General features: G+C 43.4%; 1 protein-coding gene across 1 annotated transcript; it reads right to left on the bottom strand.

The window, feature by feature from the left end:
• Positions 1-3,710: 3,710 nt before the first annotated feature.
• On the bottom strand, positions 3,711-13,964 carry RPL34 (ribosomal protein L34). The gene is made up of 4 exons (XM_082262514.1): positions 13,891-13,964; positions 13,708-13,807; positions 10,011-10,114; positions 3,711-3,844 (listed from the first exon to the last, which is right to left on the bottom strand). The coding sequence occupies exons 1-4, from the start codon at positions 13,953-13,955 to the stop codon at positions 3,760-3,762; spliced, it is 354 nt and encodes a 117-aa protein (XP_082118640.1). The 5' UTR covers positions 13,956-13,964; the 3' UTR covers positions 3,711-3,759.
• Positions 13,965-14,909: the final 945 nt, after the last annotated feature.

Genomic DNA, 14,909 nt, shown 5'->3' with positions numbered 1-14,909 from the left:
AAAACCCGGAAATAAAACGACCGAACACGGATTTTTACCCGAACATACAGTAAAGTGTCCGTGTCCGTGTTCGGGTACAAAAAATCCAATTATTCGGTACGAACACGAATAATACAGTCCGTGTTCGCTCAACACTACTCTTTATATTAACTTTACCCAGATGAGGACTGATCATACTCACATTGAGTGACTGCATACCCACCGATTAATCTGCTGATTACACTTTCATATCAATGCCCCGTACACACGCTTGAATTTTCGGCCAACGTCCGATCGGCCATTTTTCGGCTTGTTAGTATGATGCTTCCGACAACAGACTCCGACTTTTCGGCCAAAAAAAAAAAATCTAGTGTGCAGGCTATAAAATTTTTGTTGGCCGTCAACACAACGGCCGATTTTCCGTCAGTCAGTACAGATTTCGGCAGTGAAAAATCTGATGAGCAAGACTTGGCATGCTCAGAGATGAAAAAACGCACGGAAAGTAAACCATCACATGACATCACTTCTGAAGTAGATTTTTGTTGGCCGAGAAAATTCGTGTGCAGTCTAGAGCACATTTCAACCAACACAACACTGGACAAAAGTCGGCCGATAATCGTTGCGTGTGTACGAGGCATTACTTGCTGCAGGTCATATTAGTGTGCTCTATTCCCTCTTGCTAAAAGCAATATGCTTTACCCAGCTTAGGAGTGTGACGTGTATGTGCACTGTGTGATCGCAGCTGCTTCCATCCCAAACATTGCCTCCTTAACTTTTCACCAAGGTGAAAGTAGCGTTTTTACCCAATAGCATGTTTAATAAATGATTCTGTGATTAAGCTGCACGGTCCTGCTGTGACTTCTTACTTTGTGTTGTCACCTATGCAATCCAATTCTTGAACCATTTCACATTTCGCACTGCAATCCGATCAGGGGGGGGGGTCACTAACTTTACATTGGCACCTGCAGCATTTTGCAGAGGGCAACGTGAAATGCCTGCGAGTGACATGTCGGTGTAGGAAGAACTCGCACTGGTTCCCACATCGCAGAAGTGTGAACCCACCCTTAGTAGTATTAGTAAATCTTTACCATTTTGTGGCAAATTAGCTGTTAAATTCTTACCCTTGTAGTCCTGCGCTCTCAGCACTGCTTTCTTGAACTTCACACACAAAGTGTACAGTGTAGTTTCCAATTGGCGTTAGCTTGGAAAGAAATAGGTGTTGGTCTTGCCATCCTAGGTTTTGACTGTTTCTCTTGACGCAGTTTAGGAAAGATACAACTCTAATCCTTGCATGGGTGGATTCCCTGTAGAAATCTACAACTAAGCTTGGTTGGGTAAAATGCATTCAAGTGGCAGGCTGTTATGCAATAAAGATCTTTTAAAAGGGCCATCACAAGCGTGCAGCCTCCATCTCTTCACTTAAGTGTCGATAAAAAAAAAAAAGTACGGGCTCCAAGGACTGGCACCCAGCATACTCGCACTGGAGGACAGTATCCAGAGCTTGGGTGTAGTGAGGTCCTGGATGATCATTCAATCTTTACCTTTGGGATGTTAACATCAGAATATATCGTGAGGGCTGGTTGGCTCTTTAAATAAGCTGCTAGCAGGCTTTCTTCAGGTATCTAGTGTTGAAGCCTGCTTTTTTGTCTTTGGACAAAACATGGATAGAGATGACGGCCATTTAAAGTGGTAGTAAACTGTAGCAAACAAAAAAATCTCCCTGCAAGTTAATGTCATAATGTGCTAGCATGCATCGCATATTAGCACATTATGAAAAGACTTGCCTCAAACCAAAGCCCTCCAGCAGAGCGCTGTCACCACTGACAGGGTTCTCATCTTCATCCAATCTCCTTCCAGGTTCACAGGCTCCAGCTGTTTGAATGGCGAATTGCGATGACGTCGCTCCTGTGCATGCACGTGGGAGTCACGCCGTGACACAGACCTCTGAAGGGACAGTATGAATATGCTGCAGAAACAGTGATATTTCATAAACGGTGCACAGGTAGGAGATATTCATTGTACCTATAGGCAAGCGATTATTATAAACTTACTAGGGCTGCCACAACTCGTCAACTACAAAAATTAGTCGACGTGCGTGAAAGGCGTCGACACGTCACACGCCCCCGGCTCGCTTTGCCGGCCGCTGCATTGATTGGGGCCGCTGCAGGGTGCACTGCCCCGCCCCCACTGTGCTCCAGTCCAGAGTGTCCGGCTCTTCTAAGTCATGACATGACATCCCAGAGGCAAGCGACGCTCTGCACACTGAGGCAGTGATGTGGTTGCAATGCTCTGCAGGTGCTGGTGCAAAAGTTAGTAAAATTCCTTTTTTTCTACTTACTGAAATGAAACTTTGTCATAACTTGTCACATAATTAAAGCTTAGCCATATTTTGACAAAATGCAGAAAGATTGCCACAAAACCTAAAAATGTCTTCAGTATGAACTGTCATTCTTCTATATTTATATTTCTTCTGAGTGTGTCAAATGGTGGTACAGTCACAAACTAGACATGCTGTATACAACAGCATATTCATACAATGTCATGTAGCATTTTACACATGCTTAGCGAAGCCCTTCTACTACAGCTATAGCAGTCATGCAGAAGTGACATTTTCTAGGTGCTTGATGGTGCCGCTCCACTAAATGTACTGCAGCTCTGTGTAGATGGCACTTCATTTGTGCTTGATAGTGCCTCTCTACTACAATTATAGAAGCCCTAAGTAGGTAACATCTAAAAAGTGCTTTGCTTACACGTTACATCTACAGCAGCCTTGCGTAGGTGACATTTTACAGAGGTTGCACAGTGCATCTTCACTACAACTACAGCATCCCTGTGTTGAAGACATTTGACGTGCTCAACAGTGCCTCTCCACTTCATCTACAACAACCCTGTGTAGTAAAAATCTGGGTCAGGAAGGTCCAGTAATTTGTTCTATTACAGACAGCCTTGGTTAGCCAGCAGGTTCCATTTAAGGGCTTACTGAGGGGTCTGTACTGGGAAGGGACTTACTGAGGGGTCTGTATTACAGGATTAAGTAGCTAATCAAAAAAACTCAATTAAGCCAAAAAATAATCGTTCGATTAGTCGACTAATCGTAAAAATAATCGATAGATTAGTCGACAGACAAATTAATCGTTAGTTGCAGCCCTAAAACTTACCTGTAGGTTCAAGATTACAAGCAATGTTTACTACTGCTTTAAGTGGCTTGAAACTTAAAACACAATCAAAAACTGCATTTTTTGTCCTCCTTAGGCTTTATGCACACTGGACGTCTTCTGTCCTAGAAGCCTTCCTCCTGGCAGCAGCGTTTTGGCCAAAAAACACGGGAGGCTGGTAAAAGTGTGTAATGTGTTTAGCCGCGTCAAGCGTTTGGGCGTTAACTCATTCATTTATAATTCATTGGCCAGAACAAACAATCAGCATTAACAAGTGTCACATTTTTTTGCCCAAACCCTGCTGCTCCTGGACGTACTGGCAATGTTTTTTTTTTTCCTTGCCTCTAAAAACTGTGATGCCAATAAATCCGCTAAAAGCAGGGAGGGGAAAAAAAAAAAAACCAACATGTATACACCAGTTCACCCCAAAAACTTATTGATTTTGTTCCACAATATTTGATGTATAAAATCTGTTGTAAAAAAATGTGGTGTAATAAAATCTGGTATCCATTTCACGACTGTGTATGCTAGTTACTCCCAGTAAAACTGATACATTTTAGAAAACAAAACAAAAAACACCATATACACAATAGAAGTATTTATTCGGAAGTGAATACAAGTCATGTTACTTTGCCTTCTGGCTCTGTGCTTGAGCCTTCAGTACTTTCACCACAATCTTCTGTTCTTCAATGAGGAATGCCCGCTTAATTCTGTAAAATAAAAATATCATTGTAAGCCAAATGCTAGAATCTAAACATTAAAGTAATTGTAAAATTTTTATTTTTATTTAAAAACAAAACAAAAAAAAAAAAAAAAAAACCACACACAAACATTATACACTCCTCCTCTGTGCAGTTGATTTTTAAGAGCAGCCTGGATCCTCCTCTTCCGTGGTCCCTCTGCTGCTCCTAGCTCCTCCCTCCTGTTGAGTGCCCCCAGGGCAAGCAGCTTGCTATGGGGGCACCCGAGCCCAGCTACTGCTCTGTGTCCATTCAGACACAGAGCTGCCGTTCAACCCCACCCCTTCTCTCTCCTGATTGGCTGACTTTGACAGCTGCGGGAGCCAATGGTTCCAGACATCACTGGACAGAGATGGGGCTCAGGTAGGTATTGAGTGCTGGGGAGGATGCTGCACACAAAATGCTTTTTATCCTAATGCATTCTGCCTAAACCTTCTGCCTTTACAACTCCTTTCACCACTTCCATACTGGGCCAATTCTGGCATTCTTCTCTTACATGGAAAAAAAAAAAAAATTATATTTTGCTAGAAAATTGCTCAGAACCCCAAGGCCCCTTTCACACGCAGACTGTTCAGATCCACCTGTCAGTTTTTCAGGCGGATCTGAATGGATGCCCCATGCAGCTCTATGGGGCAGCGGATGTCAGTGGAGACATGTCCACTGACATCCGATCCGTCAAATCCGTCTGGCAGATTGGATGAGAATGACCAGACGGTCCCTTCTCATCAGATTCCCCCATAGAGGACAGCAGGGATCAGACACCTCCATCTCTGCACACAGAGCGGAGACGGAGCTGTTATCCGCCTGCTCAGCGGGGATCGGCGGATTGATCCCCTGCTGAGCAGAAAACGGAACGAACAGGTGCGAAAGAGGCCTTAAACTTTCTTTTTTTTTTAGCCCTAGGTAACCTAGGGAATAAAATGGCGGTCGTTGCAATTTAGGTCACAGTATTTGCGCAGCAATTAAAACAATTTTCTTTCATGAATAAAAAAAAACATGTTTACCCCAATTTTTTGTAGAATGTGAAAGATAAGGTTACGCCGAGTAAATTAGATACCCAACATGTTACGCTTTAAAATTACAGACAGGAATGGTGCCAAACTTTGGTACTTAAATATTTCCATAGGCAACACTTTAAACATTTTTACAGGTTACCAGTTTAGAGTTAGAGGAGGCTTAGTGCTAAAATTATTGCTCTCACTAACATTTGTGGCAATACATCACGTCTGATTTAAACGCCATTTACATATGCAGGTGTGACCTATGTATGCGTTCACTTCTGCGTACGAGCACCAGGGGATGGGGGGGCACTTTAAATCTTTTTTATTTTTTCACTTTACCACAAGTTTATTTTTTTTTGATCAATTTTATTCCGATTACAAGACAAGGCAAAAAAAAAATACACACGTCATGTCGCTTCCAGCCTCTGAGGGTCAGAGATGGCTGGGGACCATCTGATCCTTTATCAGCTCTACGATTGAATCTGGTGACAGTTTTTCTCCGGCTCCCCGATCGCACGGGGAGAGATGGGAGAATCACCAGAGGGCAGCGGGGGGGGGGGGGGGGGAGGAAGGGGCAGGGTTGGGGGAACGTTGCCTCCTGTAAAAGCAATCAAAGCTACACAGAAATCTTTCAGCAGGCAATTCCCTGCAAAGTAAAAGCCATCATAGCGGCTGTTTAGCCACTGGATGGGTGGGGATCAGGGGGTAGTGGACGTCACCTTAGGACTGCAATGAACGACTATTCATTTTAAAACGGAATGTTAAAAGTAAAATTTTCAAACTACATTCTTTCATTCAGCGAATGTACAAATATTTTTGGTATGAATATTTTCGTCCAAAAATTGATACGTGTATGGCCAGCATAAGGCTTGGTTCACACATATGCAGTTTGCTTTTCATCCATTTCTGCGATTTGCGTTCTGCATTCCTTATGCTTTTTTTGGCCAATGTGTTTGCTGGGCAAATTTAAAAAAAAAAAAAAAAAAAAAAAAACACAAATCCCGACAAAAAATGCACTACATGCTTTTCTGCAGCTTCTCTATTAACGTTTTTTGAACCAAACACACTGTTTACGTTGAAAAAAGTCCTTGACCCTTTCCAAATACACAGCAGCTAAAAAAAGCATAGATGTGCATGTGGCCCATATGAAACCATGTTAAATGAACTGTAGTGCGTTTCTACAAAAAGCAGAAAAACACACATAGGTGTGAACCAGGCCCAAGATAGTTGGTAGCAGCATGCTTTTTTTTTTATCACCAGTCATAACGGGGTTAAAAAAACAAACAAACACTAATGCTGGCCATACACTAGCCGAAATATCAGGCGAACTCTTTTGAAAAACGAAAAATCGGCCGTGAGAGCAGACGATTGTGCCATCATGTAATGACCGAATTTCGAACGATAAATCATTCAATGGACATAAATGAATCAGTTTTTCGTTCAGTTTGTCGCATATGCCTAGTGCAAACAGGTCGGCCGAGAAACACATTAACCTTTCAATTTATTGTTTGTTTATCGTTCGGTCGGCGGATTTTCAAAAAAACCGTCCCTTCGATTTTTCAGCTCTGAAAAGTTAAAAACTATTTTTCTTTTTGTGCCCATTAACTGGACGAAAACGAAAGATCTGACCAAATGAGATTTTCGAACAATCTTTCAGCTAGTGTATAACCAGCATTAAATCAGCTCTTTATAGTACAAAAAGAGCAGATAATTACTACTGTAAGGCTCCGTTCACATGTAGGTGTTGGCGTTTTTCAGGCGTTTGTTTATTGTTTTTCAGGCGTTTTTTTGGGCGTTTTTAACAGGTGTTTTTGGTGACCAATGGAAAAGCAGAGTGGTTTTTTTACATTTGCAAAGGAACCTCCCAGGGACCTCCTCCTCTGCATGATTTTTTTTTTTATGGATCTGGACATGCTACAGACTAAACTAAATCCAAAGAAATCTTTTTTTTTTTTTTCTTCCAATAATTGGCTATCAAAAACGACAATTTTTAAGAACTTTTTTTTGCCTGATTTATAGTCCCTGGGGCATGATCCAGAACCCTAGGCACTTTTTATGGGCATTATTGGGTTTTAGGGCTTCAAAATGGTGTTTTTTGATATATATATCTACATAACGGTCACCTTGGCATAGCAGAGTCAATTTACCCTAAACTACATTACAGTCACCTTGGCATGGAAGAGTTTGGTCACCCTGGCATAGTAGAGTCAGTTCACCTAAACTTCGTTACGGTCACCTTGGCATGGAAGAGTTTGGTCAGCCTGGCATAGCAGAGTCAGTTCACCTAAACTTCGTTATGGTCACCTTGGCATGGAAGAGTTTGGTCAGCCTGGCATAGCAGAGTCAGTTCACCTAAACTTCGTTATGGTCACCTTGGCATGGAAGAGTTTGGTCACCCTGGCATAGTAGAGTCAGTTCACAGTCACCTTGAGTTCGGTCACCCTGGCATAGCAGAGTCAGTTCACCTAAACTACATTACGGTCACCCTGGTATGGCAGCAGGCTACGGTCACCTTGGTATGGCAGGGTCTGGTCACCTAAACTGCCTAACTGCTGTTCTCCATGTTTCAGGAAAATGTGCTCACAGCAGAGGCATGCCAAGGGGGTGGAGACCTGGGTGGAGAGTTGTGCTGTTTGAGCTGATCAGGAGCAACTAAACGCTTGTAAAACGCCTGTGAAATGCCAAATATCACTTTACATTGAGGTCTATGGGACAAAACGCCTGTGATCTGCCCAAAAAGAAGCTCAAGTACTTTTTTGAGCGTTGGGCGTTTTCCTTAGGGCGTCAAAACGCTCAGATGTGAACAAGGGTCATTGCAATGAATGGGATTTGTCTTGTTGGGCGTTTTGAGAGCTGATCAGTGAGCAGAAAAACGCTCCAAAAACGCCTACATGTGAACGGAGCCTAAGGGGCTCATTTATACTGAGAAAGTAAAAGTAATATCTATATATATTTTAATAAAATACACCCATAAGTAGGATATATGGGCATTTTAACTAGAAGTCAGACATGAAGCTATATGAAGGGTGGAAGGGAGATATAAATCTTATATTAAAGTACTACTAAAAACAGACGTTTTGCATGGATATGATCATTTTAAATATAATGCACAATACTGGTAAAAGTTCACTTTAAAAGTAATTGTAATGCCTTATATTACCTCCAGTCTATCAGCCTCCACCTTCTCTGGGTTCAGATGCTCATCTTCCCTGCACTTTAAAGTGAATTTTTTTTTCATAAACAAACCTGTTAAGAGTCGGTACACACTGGGGCGGCACGACTCTGTACTACTTCGGGGGCAACTTGTGCAGTCCCGTGCACCGCGACTTCGGCGCGACTTGCACAGACTTCACATAATGGAAGTCTAAGCAAGTCGCTCCGAGGTCGCCCTGAAGTGGTACAGGACCCTTTTTCTAAGTCGGAGCGACTTGGGTCGCTCCTATTAGAACGGGTCCTGTAGCAGTCAATGGACTGCGAGGGACCACGACTTGTCAGGCTGAAAAATCGCTCTAGTGTGAATCGAGTCTTATACTTACCTGCTTTGTGTAATTGTTTTGCAAAGAGCAGCCCTGATTCTCCTCTTTTGGGGTCCCTCACTGACACTTCTTGCTCCTCCTGCCTTCAGAGTGCCCTAACAGCAAGCTGCAAAGTATAGTATAGAGTGCCCCTATAGCAAGGTAGAAAAAAAAAAAAAAGAAAAAAAAAAAAAACTTCCCGCCTTTAGAACCACTCATTTCCTGCCCAGGACTACATGTCCCATGAGGCATTGCTCCTTACACATTCACAAGTTCTCAGGCACATACTTACATATATGGACGGTGTACTAAGCTGTATGTGTGCTGCACGGTTTTTCCTGATATGTAAACAAAAAATGCATTCTTATATGCATGCCCACTAATCAACTGACCAACTAATCGATTGACAAATAGTTGTCAACTTTCCTAATCGATTAGTTTTTTTCGGCCCTATAAAAAAATAAAGGAAACCTAATGCAGCCACCACATCTAATGATTGGTAAGTTGCAGTATATTAGCTTTTTAGTTTAATTCAACTTTAATGGCAAACCTACTAGCTGCACATTTACCGACCTCATTGGTAACAGAAGCCACATTGTGTAAATGCCAACTTTCAAACAGAGCCTAACCAGGGCTGTGGACTCTTGCCCAACAAGTGACATAGCTGGGTACCCGCTGGTGGGCCAAAGTGCACCCTGTTGCTTTCAAGTTTTGCTACCACATTTGTGCTTTAAAACAGACTTGCATAGAAAGATTGCCAAATCAGAGCCTGTCAACATCATAAATAGCACAATGCTAAAAAAAAAAAAAAAATGTATGCAATACTCTCTCAGAAGCACACCAGAAAACATTAGGCTGAACGTCATTAGGCACGTCGCTAGAATGATCGGGTTCAGGTAAGGGGAGAGGAGTGTGTGGGGGGGGGGGGGGGGGTGGGGCAAGGGTACTGCCGCAGCACCGAAGGCATTCTATGCATTAGGGTGAAAAACCTTCAGACTTTACAACTCTTAAACTATAACTAATGGGGTCTATTTACGAACTTCTTTTGGGCGAAAGGCGCCCTGTGATTCTGTCAGGCGACAATCGCGCCGCGTTTGGGGTGCCACTGAAATGGGATGGCAAGCGTGTCCCATGATTTGCGGCAATTTAGGAATAGAGGGCAGAAACATGGTGATTCCATCAGCGATCTAGAATGCCAAAGGTGTGAATGGAGCCTTTAAAAAGGTTGCCTTTGGAGATTTCTAGATACCATAGTTTGGCATGTTCAGTATCTATTTACTCTGCGTGATATTTTTTAAATTTTACCAAATAATTGGGTTTTATATAGTGTTTTTTCACAATTAAATTTGTGAAAGTGTGTTTTCCCCCCCAAAAAATGGTGTTTGAAAAAACACTGCACAAATACCACGTGACAAAAAATTGCAACACCCACCATTTTATTTTCTAGGGCCTCTAAAAAAATAAATAAAAAAGGAGATTTTTACATATACGTGAGAAGTGTCAGATTTGTCTTGGTGTTGAAGTGGTTAACTGCACATTAGCCAGATTTAAAATTTGTTTTCTCCCAAAACCACAAAAGATTTACTGCAATCCAAGTAAACAATATTACACCAAGCTTACCTGTCACGAACACATTTAGCACACATGGATCCACCATAAGCTCTGCTGACATGCTTTTTTGTTTTTGAAAGCCTCATAAGCACCTTAGGTCTGACTGCTCGGATCTGTAGAAACATTAGAAAACAAAAGTGATACACATGTCCAAAACTTTACTACTTAAAACATCTAACTATTTCCAACATTTAAAACCGCTGTCAGTTTTTCTTTTGCCATCTGTGTCTTTAGGGAGATTTGTCTTCACTTCCTGTCCTGTTGACTCAAGAATGAGCTGATCTTATTCGAATGTGAGGGATCTGAATCCTTAAGCTGGTCATACATGGATCTAAATTCAATCTGATCTATACGTGACCATTTCGAAAGTAGTTAACCCAGTTAGCTGCGCCTTTCAAAGCAGGACTGTTGGAAAATGTCAGCCAAATCACTTGCAACACTGATCAGTGTATTCTGTCCCACTGTCAGAATACAATAACAGTGGGGAGGTATCTTTTTTTTTTTCCCCACCTCCAATGTGTGGATAGAGGAAATTGGATTTTTGTCTTACTGTAAAATCCTTTTCTCTGAAGTTCATTGACGGATGAACTTCAGAGAAACTATGGGCACTCCCAGGGGGTATACCCACTAGTTTTGTATCAAAGCAGTGTCAGAGAAAACAATACCAATCCAACTCAAATAGAGGGGTGCGTACTGCGTCCCGTCAATGAACTTCAGAGAAAAGGATTTTACGGCAAGTCAAAAATCCAGTTCTCTATCGACATCAACGGACGCAGTCTTCTTATTTCATATCAGTAGGGACGTTCCAAAGCAGTGCCATAAAATGAGGGGTGGGAACAGCAGAAAAATAAGTCCCCAAGGCTTAACCATAGCCAACCAAGCAACCTAGGACTCATCAGAACAAGATGGGACCCACCTGAAAAAAACATTAAAAACACCCTCAAGAGAGACTAAGAACTCCCTTAAACAGCACCCAGCAAAACTTTGCGGCCAAGAGGCTTCTGCAGATGCCAGCACATCCACCTTATAAAATTTTGTGAAGGTATGAACAGACGACCAAGTAGTCGCCTTGCAAACCTGAAGCACTGATGCCTGATGGTGAAAACCCCAGGAAACACTAAGCGCCGAAGTAGAATGCGCCTTAACAGGGAAAGGAGGAACCTGACCCTTAATCGAATAAGCCTGCACCACCGTCTGACGCATCTGGAATTAGTCGCAGCAGAAGCAGGCAGCCCTTTCTTGGGGCCATCCGTATGTACAAAGAGCGAATCTGACTCCATAGCCGCCAAGTACACACTGATTGCCTGAACTACATCCAGAGTATGCAGTGCAATTTCCTTAGGATGTTTTGGCTTAGGACACAGAGGGTAAGACTATGTCCTCATTTAAAGCGGTTGTAAACCCAGGAAAAAAAAAAAAAAAAAACCCTGCAGGACAAAGGCATAATGAGCTAGTATGCATCGCATACTAGCTCATTATGAATTACTTACCTTAGAACGAAGCCCCGTCACGGACCCCTGGACACCACTGCGGGCGCTGACATGATCCCACGGCGTCTCTTCCGGGTTCGGCGGCTCCGGCGCAGTGATTGGCCGGAGCTGCGATGACGTCACTCCCGCGCGGGAGCGATTTTCCGGCAAGCTGCGAGCGGCTGCATGCACTGCAAATATCTCCTAAACCGTGCCGGTTTAGGAGATATTAATTGTACCTACAGGTAAGCCTCATCATAGCCTTACCTGTAGTTTAAAGTTAAAAAAATCGTGATACTACCACTTTAAGTGAAAACTGGAAACAACCTTCAGAAGGAAGGACGGATTCAGACGAAGTACCACTTTATCCCTGTGAACCACCAGATAGGGAGAACGACAGGACAACGCCAGTTCCAACACCATGTGCGCAGAAGTAATAGCCACCAAGAAGGCCACCTTTTGGAATAAGGTTAACAGGGGAATCTCCCAAATACTTTTGAAAGGAGGTTTCTGGAGAACCGACAGCACCAAAATTGAGGTCCCAAGGTGGCAACGGAGGTCGCACTGGTGGTACCAAGTGTCGCACCCCCTGGATGAAGTTACGCACCAGGGAATGGGTGGCTAATGGCCTTTGGAAGAAAATTGCCAAGGACTTTTGATCAACTCCCTGTTGAAGGAAGGCCAAGATCCGAGCCACCGAGTAAGAGTGGGATGGAGCCCCAAGAGACTCACACCACGCAATATACGCCTTCCACGTACGATGATAGATCTTCCTAGAAGTTGCTTTTCTCACTTTAAGCAGAGTGGAGAACACTGAAGCAGAGAATCCCCTTCCTTCAGCACCAGACTTTCAACAGCCAAGCCGTCAAAGTCAGCGACTGTAAAAGCAGGATGGAAGATTGGCACCGAGACCATAAATCCTCCCTGAGAGGAAGTCTCTAAGGAGCGTCTGCGACTAGCCTGACCAGGTCGGCGTACCAAGCTCGGCGAGGCTAGTCCGGAATACCTTTCCTCCTCTCAAGTTGGCAGCAGCTTGAGGAGGAGGAAAGGTATTCATCAGCTGATACTGACCCCCAAGGGGCCACCAGCACGTCTGCGGCGTCTGCCAGAGGGTCCCGGGAGCGGGGCACAAATCTCTGCATTTTCCTATTGATCCAAGATGCCAACAGATCTACATCTGGAGTGCCCCAACGAAGGCACAACTGATGGAACACCTTCAGATGGAGAGACCATTCCCCTGCATTCAAGGCCTGTCAACTGAGGTAATCCGCCTGACAATTTTCCACTCCTAGAATGTGAACAGCGGAGAGAGCTGGAACAAAGAGCTCTGCCCATTGGATGCCTGCCACCTCCAAGGCCGCAAGGACACTTTTGGTGCCCCCTTGGTGATTGACACACGCCGTGACATTGTCTGATTGAATGCGACCTGGACAACCATGCAGGTGCTCGGTCCAGTGGACTAGGCAAAGCCTGATCACTCCCAGCTCCAGAACATTGATCGGCAACCTGGACTCTTCCAGGGACCAGACTCCTTGAGCAGAAAACCTGCCGAGACAGATCATGAGAAAAAAAATTCTCTGGTCTGATGAAACAAAGATTGATCTCTTTGGCCTGAATGGCAAGAGTCATGTCTGGAGGAAACCAGGCACTGCTCATCACCTGGCCAATACCATCCCTACAGTGCAGCATGGTGACAGCATCATGCTGTGGGGATATTCTTCAGGGACAGGAGCTAGCAGACTAGTTAGAAGCAAGGGAGAGATGAATGTAACAATGTACAGAGACATGCTTGATGAAAACCTACTCCGGACCTCAGACTTGGGCAAAGGTTTATCTTCCAACAAAGAGAGCCGAATGCAACCACAAAAGTGACGAACCTTGCCGTGGCAACATAGGAAGGAAGTCCCAAAGAAAAAAAAAAAAAAAAAAAAGGAGGGTGGGTGGGGTGGTCAATTGTTTTGAGACCAAGTTGTCTTTTTGTCTGCAACTCTGCTTTAATGCATTTTCCACAAACAAAAAGGCATGGTCATGAGAAAAGCAACTGATTCCAAAAGGCTGCGTTGGCAGAAAAGTACATCCAGTTGAATATAAATTAAATTAGTCAATGAAATATGCAACCTATACTCACCCCAAAAACCATTATTTATTAGACTAAGCATCTACACCAGCTAAGCTTATTATAGAATAAGCCAGGTTATTCGATATCAACACAATGTGAAAGCAAAGAGCACACTTACACCACGGAGTCTTCCTGGGCAGATACCGCATGCTGATTTAGGGGCTTTGCCAACCTTCTTGGTGTACAAATAGACAATTCTGTTTCCTGGTGTTCGGGACCTATAAAATCAAGAGCAATTCAATGAAAGCCCCTACATTAGACATGAACACATCCAATGACAAAATGTTACAGGTATACTTACAGCCGGGTCTTGTTTGAGGCTGTATTGTAGGACAGCCTACGACGGTAGGTCAGACGTTGAACCATTTCGGATATCTAAACATTAATAAAAGAAAAACACCTTAGTCTTAGATACAATCACTTCACAATAATTTGAAATGTGAAAAGGCTGCCGGTGCCCCATGTACCACTTAAAAGGTAATTCAACAATAAGTATTCATACACACACACACACACACAATGTCACAAAGCTCAAATCACCACACCACTGGTTTCTTGAAAATGACAATGAGATCACTGTACTCCAATGGCACAGTCATCAGATCTCATTTCAATAAAACACCTTTAGGATGTGGTTGAATGGTAGATTTGCATTATGGATGTGCAGGTGACAAATCTGCAGCAACTGCGTGATGCTATCAAGTCAATATGGACCGAAATCTCTGAGGAATGTTTCCTTTTTAGATCTACGCCACGAAGAATTAAGGCAGTCCTGAAGGCAAAAGCGGGTCCAACCCAGTACTAGCAAGGTGTACCTATAAAAGTGTTCATTGAGATATAGATATTTTATATATATCTATCTCCACATGGCTTTTTTCCTCAGAGAATAGGTGCAGGAACTCCCTCGACTCCGCCCCGCCCACCTCTGTGCACCCTTTCCTGGTTCCACTCCTTACCTCCCAGTAGCACCCCTTTTAGAGAATACAGAATCAAGCATCATTTTGTGGTACTAGGTATTTTGTATGGAATTTAATAAGAAAGGAAGAAAAAAAAGATTTTGCAACAATGGACACCCCAGTGACAATAGACTCCCAGCAACCATCATCAATAGACCCTTCAGCAGCCAGCAACATTATACTCCTCCCTCAACAGTAGAGCCCTTCCAGCAACAATATATCCCCCAACAGCAACAATAGACCCCTCTGCAAAAAAAAAAATGAATCCAAGCCAGCATCAATAGACCCTCCAGCAGCAAATACACCCCCCCCAAACAGTAGATCCCTTCCAGCAACTATTGACCCATCCCTAACAATGGATCCC

The sequence above is a fragment of the Pelophylax lessonae genome (assembly GCF_965119305.1).
Source record: "Pelophylax lessonae genome assembly, chromosome: 1".
In the NCBI taxonomy this organism is placed as follows: Eukaryota; Metazoa; Chordata; class Amphibia; order Anura; family Ranidae; genus Pelophylax; species Pelophylax lessonae.
This window is presented reverse-complemented; position numbering and strand designations above follow the sequence as displayed.